General features: G+C 51.1%; 1 protein-coding gene across 4 annotated transcripts in view; it reads right to left on the reverse strand.

Annotated features, from left to right (window-relative positions):
* Positions 1-7,540, reverse strand: part of PODXL (podocalyxin like) — a 47,170-nt gene extending 39,630 nt beyond the window's left edge. For all 4 annotated transcript variants that reach the window (XM_055808988.1, XM_055808986.1, XM_055808985.1 and 1 more), the window contains exon 1: positions 7,434-7,540. In XM_055808988.1, coding sequence (XP_055664963.1) covers positions 7,434-7,470 — 37 coding nt within the window. In that variant the 5' untranslated portion in view covers positions 7,471-7,540. The remainder of the gene's footprint in view (positions 1-7,433) is intronic.
* Positions 7,541-9,626: the final 2,086 nt, after the last annotated feature.

Consider the following 9,626-nt stretch of genomic DNA (forward strand, 5'->3'; position numbering starts at 1 on the left):
GCTTTTTCTCATAGTTAAGGCATACAGTATCTTGATAAGCAGCATATAGTAGTCAGCCTGAGAGCTACCCATTTTCCTCAGGCTGCAGCAGTATCATTTAAACTTTTCCATTTTTTTTTCCCCATTTGTGTACGTGGTGGAATGTCTTATCTTACCCTCCTGCCTTTAGACCCTGGGGAGGAGGAAAAAAAAGAAGTGGTCTTTGCTATTAGGTTTCAAAGAAGGAACTTCTCAAACACAGTTTCTCCAAACCCTTCTGCGGTCTTTTAAGTCCCCTTCGTCAAAGTGCGAAATCTGGCATTTTCTCTTTGCCTGTACCTAGCAGAAGCCACTTAGAATAAATGTCTGACAAGGTTGTCTCCTCATTGCTCTAAAATAGATTTACTGTATCTTTAAGTACTACAGCTTAATAACTCTAAGCCAATTTTTACCTTCTCCAGTTAAATTTACTAAAGTAAATAAAGGCTGAGATAGAAAATTTCAGCCTTTGTCATTAATAACTAAGGCCTTACTCTCCCACTGCAAAATGACCTTCCTCCTCCCTTTCACCGGTGTCATAAGCCATGTGGCATAAGACCAAAGCTCCCTGCACACAGAGCTTGTAAGACAGAGAAAAAGCTGCCGGATTAATCCAATTTTTATTAAGGATGCTAAGAATATGAGCCAGACCTCAAAGCAACATCTAAAATGGGACTAACTCAGAAATAAAAAAATCACCTTTTCCATTTCAGAGAAGGTCTTAACACAGATCCCATATGCCTATTTGTAAGGCATCCATCCTGCACCTGGCTTCAAACATAGACTTGGTTTTTAAACCCAAAGTCTGTGTTCTTCTTATCTGCCTTTCCATTTTGCAGCCTTTAGGGTGTACTCCTGACCCACCACCAAGAAGCTCTTCCAAACCCGGAAACCCACTTTTTTTTTTTACCCCGATGTTTTTAAGTAAATACAGATACTGTCATGCAACATAAGGGTTTCCATGGGCAGATCCTGTATATTTTTGGTGTAACATCATACCCTGTTGGGGAGCATGTATGGAGACAAGCATCTCTAGAGACCAAATTATTCCTAGACACAGCTGAATTGCCTTCAGAAGATGCCCATCTCCCTCGCTCCTCTAACAGCAGCTGGATTCAAGGATAACTCAGCATCAACCTTAAACACCTTGGTTAAGTATCTGAACCTACATGCATTACCTTGGGTCCTTCAGTGGGAGGAAGCAGCACCCTGCCCTCAACCGCAGAAGAGCTGGCAACACCAGGACTCTGAATTTTTCCCTTCCTCCACAAGGCAGCTCATCCCAGCTTGCCCAAACTGGGGCCCTTTCCCTTTCTGCTTCCCCCCAGCCCCAGCACTACGCCAAAATGTGGGACCCTGGACATGACACACAAGTTGAGCCAACCTGAAAGCCAAAATTCAACCTGGCATGTTGCCTTCCTGCAGCTGGTTTGTTGCACATGCACATCTAAAAGCAGGTACTTCACCAGTGCTGAACTCCTGTGGCCCAAAATAAAGGCTCATTCCCCTTCGCTATCCCTCCTGCTCTGTGCTGGGCATTGAGGCATTACACGGAGTTAATTTCAGTAAGTTGTTTGCATTCTGACTCCTTGCAACACTTTGTCACCAAACTGTCACCAGTGTCTGCCGAACGCTCCTGGCCTGCGGCCAAGAAGCCGTGAGACGTACTTTATTTACGGGACAGAAAAGGTACCTGCAACATGCAGAGCAGCGTGCACTGCAAAGATACAAAGATTTGCAAAGCAGCCACATTTAGTGATGAGAAAAACTTCACTGAGAAGACCTGGGATCCAATAGGCAAATGATCAAGAGAGGATATTGGTGTCTTTGGGGTTTGGAGCACTTGATCTCTTGAAAGCGAGAAGTGGGGTTTTTTTCTCTTTAGGGTTGATGGGACATCCTGGCATGTGCTGGTTCCCAATGGCTTTTGGCACTGAAGGCTGAATTCGAGACACACTGTGGCTCAGGTCAAGTGACTATGTGCATACAATCCCCAAGAAGGTCACCCTGGATAACCCACCGCAGAGCTTTGCACTCACAGAAGGCAGTAAAGTTACTATTGACATTTTCCAAGACTCCCCCAGGCACTCGCTATTTCTAGCACTATTTGCAATTCAAAGCCAGCAGCTAACTTGAACCAGGCTAAATCATCCTTGAAGGAACCTTTCCTTCTCCCTTGGCTGGGGAAGGAGGTGAGGACATTGATACCCATCACCTGGAACTTTAGCTAGAAGGAAAACACCACTGCATTAGCATGGCCCCAGGTGGTCACGATGGTCAAAGGGGTAGAAACAAGCAGTGCCAAGTCAGCAGCTCCTCCTGGATCACAGCACCGGGCCCAGCTCCAAATTTACTAGGTGTCACGATAAAAGCCCTCTAAATGCGGCTTGTGACTTCTCCCCTTGCGGCACCGTGAGATTGCTTCTGGCCAGGGAAAGCTGTTGTTGCATGGCAGCCCCCTGCCCACCAGGCCTTCATTGATGCTAGCTGTACTGCAGAAGCCCTGGAAACCCCAGCTGAGAGCAGCTCCCCATCCCTGAACGCCCACTGCACGGTCTCTCCACCAAACAGCATGTAGTCTAAGCAGACACACGCAAAATAAGGAAACCGTGGCACAACCAGTCCTTTAACCAGCATTTAAGCTCTTCAGTTCGTAGCATATTGTGAATCATACACGATTTTTGTACAATACCAAGGAAGATCATCTTTCTCTGCCTCCCTTCTCAGGCAGGGCTGTTTAGCTCAAAAGTAACACTGTTTTGGATATAGGCTAGTCCAAATGCTGAGGCACCTCGGAACTGGAGCTGCGATGCAGGCAGAGCACATCCCTCCTGCCTCCACCTGGTTTTAAATGGATCTACATATTCCTCAAGGACCTCCAAAGCAAAACCACAAGGCTTCAGCCCAGCGCTACAACAGACAAATACGCAATGACAGCCCTTAAAATCTGATGAAGCTCAGACGAACTGTCCCCCCGTCCCTCCCAAATAACAAAGAAGCAACAGGAGAAAGCACCTCACCCCGGGCTGTGGGACACCATCACACCAGGCAGTTCGGGGAAAAAGACACGGATTTTTTTTTTTTGTTAAGCCCCAATGGCGCACAGAAAGGATTTTGGAGGAGATGGGTGGTGCATCCCCAAACCCCACCATGCAGTAGGACCTGCAAGACCCCTATGCAGAATCAGACTCAAGCGTGGCTGTCTCACAAGCTGCAAGAGAAAGACTTGGTGGATTTGCTTGGCAATCCCAAGACCAAAGGCATTGCTCTCTGCAACATGGACTGTTCAGCGAGGCCCTGGGGGCTGCAATGAACTGAGCACAGGTAGTTGGAGAATAACAAATGCCAGATGACTGTGTGCATGGTTTAGAATTAAAAAAAAAAAAAAAAAAAAAAAAAAAAAACCAAGGTTTGGTCAGGAGCTCTCTGTGAAGGAAAGGGCAGGCATTGCAAGAATTCAGAAACAACATCCTTAGGTGGAGTTTGGCCAGTTATGGAAGAAGCTGTGCACGTAAACAGACTTTTGACAAGGAAGTTGGCAGAAGCCCGTGAAAACGTTTCAGAGGGTTTGCAAGATTTCACATGCCTGCACACAGGGAATGGACCAAACCGGGCCACCCGGATTCCTGCAGAGTTGAAACCCTCTTGTGATGTTCGGCTCTCAGCAGAGCCGAGGTTGGCTGTCTGTCACGCACGCTGTCAGGCTGGGAGCAAGGCTGCAGGTGAGGCCGATACTCAGGCTCACAGCCTGCACGTTTCTGCCGATGTGTTGCTCTGCAGCTGGGGGGGCAGGAATTTCTGCACACCCACAGGTGGGTTGTTTGCTATGTGCTTGGTCCCGCTACTGCTTGGATCACCTTGACATGTAGCTACTGCAGGCACCTGGGCTTAGGGCTTGAGCCCCTGTAGCACAGAGCAGCTCAGCTGGATGTTATGGCAGGATCTCACCTCCCCAGAGCATCACCCTGTAAGGATGAAGCCCCACTCACCCCATCCTCCCTGGCCCCACAGGGCACTGAGAGGCTCTGGGTGCCGTGGTGGGTCCTTGGGGACAAGGCAAAGTGGCCACCCAGTCCGGCATCATGGAGAAGGGGACAAAATTCAGGGCAGGTGTGAGCAGGTGGGATGGATGCGGTCCTACACCTAAACCCCTCTCTGCTCTTGTATATTGATTTAACACCCAGAATAACACGGGGGTATCACACAGCCTGAGGGAACCTCCCTGGCTATAATTAACCTCCACCAGTCCCCATAGCCTGAGCCCCGAAACACCCCAGAGCTCGTGTCAGCAAGCTTAGGAATTTTAGAGGGTGCAGATGGGGCCAGAAAATGTATGATTTATAAGGCAAACAATAACTAAAGTGCAACCCCAGTCTCCTTGCAAATGCTGAGAGCAGATATTTCCAGCCAGTCTCCCATCACCGCCAACATAAATGATCACCAGCCTCATCGTCATAAGCCTTTAAAGCAACTCTCTGGAATTAAATCAGCGTATTGCATGGTTCCAGCTCCTTTCATCCAAGGATCTTCAAGTGCTTTACAAACAATTCTTTAATTAAGCCTCCTAAACAGACCCCGGGGTATCATTACTGTATTTGCTTTGCCACCGGGGAATCAAAGGCATTGCACTGCTAAAACGTCAGGCAAAAAGGTTGCAAAAAATCTTATCGAAGTTCCTCTAATAGCAAAGATACAAGACGACATGCTCCGCTTTGATGTTGGTTTTAAAACTCTCTAGTATACAATTTTTTTCTCCTCCTGTAGACATGGCCCCCCATCACCTGCTCCTGCCTATGTCAAAGTTAGTATTCAATGGGCAAAATGGATTTTAAAAAAAGCACATCTTTGACAGCCTGTCTTGGACAAACACGACCTCTCAGTACCAGGGAGCCAGCATGGCTTTAGGAATTAAAAAGGGTGTTTTGGCAACAAGGATTTAAAACCCATCAATCTGTGTTTTGCTTTGGGCTGGGCAAAGGGTTGATCTCTGATAAAACCCCTTCCTGCCTTTTTTGCCCCCAGGACAGGTTTGAGCTGTGGCTCTTCTTAATCCTCTGAGAATAAAAAAAGTATCGGTTTTCTCTTCCTGATGCAATTTTGCTATCATACCCCCCGTGGGACTGAAGATATAATATGGGGAAAGAATAAATAAAATGTCCTGTGAACACACTGTAGTGGGTAACGCTGAGCCCCTCACAGGCTGGTTGAATTTGAAGATATTTGCCCGACGTCATGTTCGCTGCATCTCTTGTACACACTGGCTGTGCCTTGTCTGAGGCTGATTTTATTCTGATTTACAGCAGGGAAACAAGGGGGAATTGCTGCAGAATCAGAGCGTTGGAACGATATAAACCTGGAAGCCAGTATTTCTAGTGAAATAGCCATATCCGAAATAGTTTCTTTTAAAAACTTCAGCAACGTTGGGCTGATTCTGCTCTGCCCCATGCACAATGTTGTCACCTTCTTCCTTGTGACACCCAAAAACATGCTCCGAAATCCCAACTCCCTGCTCACCCACCCATTTCACATTCAATTTAATGAGAGCAAATGATGTGGGCTCCATTCCAATTACCATTTTCTAAGACACCAAAAATCTTACAGTTTCACCCACAAACCCACCTTCTTCCCATTTGGGGCTGGGGTGGGGTAGGTGAATTTTAGGTTTTGAGTAACTCAAGACGATTGCAGCAGATACCAGCCTTCGAGTTAAGCACTGCTGGACTCCAAGACCAAACACCCAGCAAAGAGGGATGCCTATTTTGACCCCTGAGGAAGAAAATCCTGGTGCCAATACCCAGGGAGCAACATAAAAGCACCTCTAAGGAGCTTATTTTAAAAAACTTAAGAGCGGCAACGAATGGTAGAAAACAGCATTTTGGAGGATTTAATCAAATAATTTCCGAGAAAAATGTAATAGGATCACTTAAGAGTGCTTTAGAAACAGGTGCCCCACAACCTCCTGCTAAATCCTGTTTTGTACCAACCCCAGCATATTTATCACTGCTTTGAAAAACACAACAAAACCCTCTGAGAAGGCAAAGTCAGCTCAACTCAGCTAAATTCTGGCCAGCACAAGAAAAATTGCATTAACAGCTCCTACTTTATGCCAATATTAATGAGGCTGAGGCTCCTTGAGTTTTAACAGGAAATCTCTTTTAAAGCCCATGTTGGCATCGGGGAGAGCTGCGGGCTTCACACCTGCTCACCCACCAAGCTCCAGTGCCGTGAGTTCTGAGAGGAGCAGGAAAAATACCAGGCAGGCGGAGATTCCAGCCAGACCACAGGGAATTCACCCCATAGTTAAATCTCCAGGGCCCTGCCTCCACTTGTGCTTTTACCTCCAGCGCGTCCCCCAGCTTTTGTTACCTTGAATAAAAGCACATTCAGCTCAGCACAGGCTCTGCTGGGAGACGTGACCCAGAGCAAGATTCCACCTTCCGCTATTTCATTTTATTTCACTTTATTTGGGTTTATTTTATTTCCACCCTCCTTCATCCTCCCCAAATACAGGAGAGAAATAAGCTGCTCCTCCCTACCTTTTTTCACTTTTGAAATAATCAGTGCATTTCCTTTCCTCGAGACTTTTTGGTGTGGTTTATGGCCATCTCTCCAATAAAACACCCCCCAAAGAAGGAGACCCCCAGCTGCATCATCCCCAGCCGTGCCCGCAGCCCTCAGCCCCAGCACAACTGCAGGACCTAAGATGCTGTTCCCACTCCCCAACCTCCCAGGCATGACACATCCCGGACGGGGCCATGGCTGCCCCACCGTGAAGGGTCCCCTGAACTTTATCCTTCTTCCAACTCCACCGTCAACTTCCATCAGGGAATTGCTGCCTTCCCCACCCCCCCCACCCCCACCCCCTTTCCCATGCCACCTCCACAACCAGGGCTGGAGGCTCACGTTGAGGACACGCAGCAGCAGCTGGACCATCGCAAGAGCGGCTCTGCCAAACCCGCCTGAAGGTCCCCCCCCGTGCTTGATGGGACCCCAAAAAGGGGTGTGAGGCTCAGTGCTTTGCTCACGGGCCTCCCAGGAGCCCGAAGCCCTGGCCGGGGGCTCTGTGGAGCCGGGTGCGGGAGCGCAGCGGCGGCGGGCTCCGCTCATACCGTTGCATAAAGGCACAAGCGCTGCGGCTCCGGCGCCCCGAGCCGCGCTGCCCGCGGACGGTTCGATGTGCTCGGTTCAACCCCAGCGTTAACAAGCCCGGGCTGCGAACGCGGGGGGCACCCGCCACCCCCCGGGTTATCTTCTGCCTTTCTGCCCAATTCGGTCCAAACTAGCAAAGGGAAAACTGGGAGCGGGGCGGGGGGAGGTGAAAAGCCGAGGGATGCTTAAGGGGGAAAACAAGCCAGGATCGGGGAAAAAGCTGGGGGAAGGTGGGGGGGGGGGGGGGGGGGGGGGGCGGCACTTACCGAGGAGCAGCAGCGGCAGCAGCAGCGGTGCCCGCATGGTGCCTCGGCGCGGCCGTCCCCGCCGCGGCTCCCGGCGCTCTCCCCGGCGGGGCGGGCGGCCGCTGCCCTCCCCCGGCCCCGGCGCCGGCCCCGGCCCCCCTCCCGCCGCCGGGGGAGGCGCACGGCGGCCCCGGCCCGCCCCGCCCCCGGCTGGCAGCGGGCAGACCCGCGGGGGGGCGGCACCTGCGGGGGGGGGGGCGTTTTCAGTTGCGGGGGGGGGGGGGGGCGGGATTTGGGGGTTTCAATGGGTTTTGGGGAGATTTAGGGGTTCTCAGTTGGGGGGAGGGATGTGGGGGTTTCAATGGGTTCTGGGGAGATTTGGGGGTTCTCAGTTGGGGGGAGGGATTTGGGGGTTTCAATGGGGTGGGGGGATCTGGTGTTCTCGATTGGTGGGGATTTGGGGGTTTCATGGGCTGGGGAGGGATTTGGGGTTCTCGATTGGGGAGGATTTGAGGGTTTCAATGGGTGGGGGGCATTTGGGGTTCTCAATTGGGGGGATTTGGGGGTTTCAATGGGTGGGGGGCATTTGGGGTTCTCAGTTGGGAGGATTTGGGGGTTTCAATTGGGGGAGATTTTGGGGGTTTCAATGGGTGGGGGGCATTTGGGGTTCTCAGTTGGGGGATTTGGGGGTTTCAGTGGGCAGGGGGGATTTGGCCTTCTCAGTTGTGGGGAAGGATTTGGGGGTTTCAATGGGGTGGGGGGATCTGGGGTTCTCGATTAGGGGGCTTGGGAGTTTCAGTGGGCTGGGGGGAATTTGGGGTTCTTGATTGTCAGGTGGGATTTGGGGGTTTCAGTGGGCTGGGGGGATTTGGGGTTCTCAACTGTATGGGAGGATTTGGGGGTTTCAATGGGTTTTGGGGAGATTTGGGGTTCTCAGCTGAGGGGGGAGGGTTGGGATTTTCGCAGGGTTTGGGAGGGATTTAGGGTTCTCAACTGCATGGGGGGATTTGGGGTTTTTCACCCAGTTTGGGCATCTGGGGGGCATCTGGGGGGCTTTGGGTTCTCAGCTGCGGGGGGGGGGGGTGGGGGTTTCAATGCATTGGCGGAGATTTGGGATTCTCAACTGTGTGTGTAGATTTGGGCGTTTCAGTGAGTTGGGGGGCATCTGGGGTTCCTAGCTGTGTGTGTGGATTTGGGGGTTTTCACTGGATTTAGGGATTGGGGGCATTTGGGGTTCTCAGCTGTATGGGGAGATTCGGGGTTTCCACAGGGTTTGGGGGGGATTTGAGGTTCTCAACTTGGGGGGGAAGATTTGAAGTTTTCACAGGGTTTGGGGGGGGGGGATTTGGGACTTTCATCAGGCTGGGAACTTGAGGGAGGGGTTCGGGCTCCTGCCTGGATGGGTGGAATCTGAGGTCTTTATCAGGGTGGGGAGGGATGGGGGGGGTGGGGGGGTGTTTGGCATTCCTACCTACCTGGGGGGATTTGGGGGTTTCGTTGAAATTGGGATGTCAAGGAGGATTTGGGGTTTTTGTTGGGGTGGGGATTTGGGGTTCTCACCTGCATGGGGGGATTTGGGGTTTTCATCAGGATGGGCGCTTGGGCGGGATGTGGGGCTTTTGTTGGGATGGGGATTTGAGGGGCGGTCTGGGACTTCCACCTGCACAGAGGAATTCTCATTGGAATGGGGGGAGTGGGAATGATTTGGGGTTCCCCCCAGCACGGGGAGTATTTGGGGGTTTCATTGGAGTTGGGGGTGGATTTTGAGTTTTCATTGGGATGAAGGCTTGGAGGTGGTTGCTGTTCCCACCTGCATGTGGGGGAACTTGGGGTGTTTATCAGGGCAGCTGCTTGGCAGGGGGGAGGGGAGAGTGCTGGGGTGTTTATAAGGGTGGGGCCTTTGGAGTCTTCATCTGGATGGGGATTTCTAGGTTGATTTTGGATTCCCACCCACATGAGTAAGGATTTGGGATTTTTCACCTGGATGGGGACTTGGGGATCACTTTGGGATTCCCACCTGCGTGGGGGAAATGTGGAATATTTATCAGGGTGGGCATTTGGGTGTGGATTTGGGATTTTCATCCGGACTGGAGGTTGGGATTCAATTCTGGATTCCCATCTGTCTGGCGTTCATTTGGGGATTTTCATCTAGATAGGGTTTGATTTGGGATTCTCACCATGGCTGGGAGTTGATTTCAGGTTCTTACCTTGTGT

This window comes from Falco peregrinus, chromosome 6, assembly GCF_023634155.1.
Source record: "Falco peregrinus isolate bFalPer1 chromosome 6, bFalPer1.pri, whole genome shotgun sequence".
Taxonomy (NCBI): domain Eukaryota; kingdom Metazoa; phylum Chordata; class Aves; order Falconiformes; family Falconidae; genus Falco; species Falco peregrinus.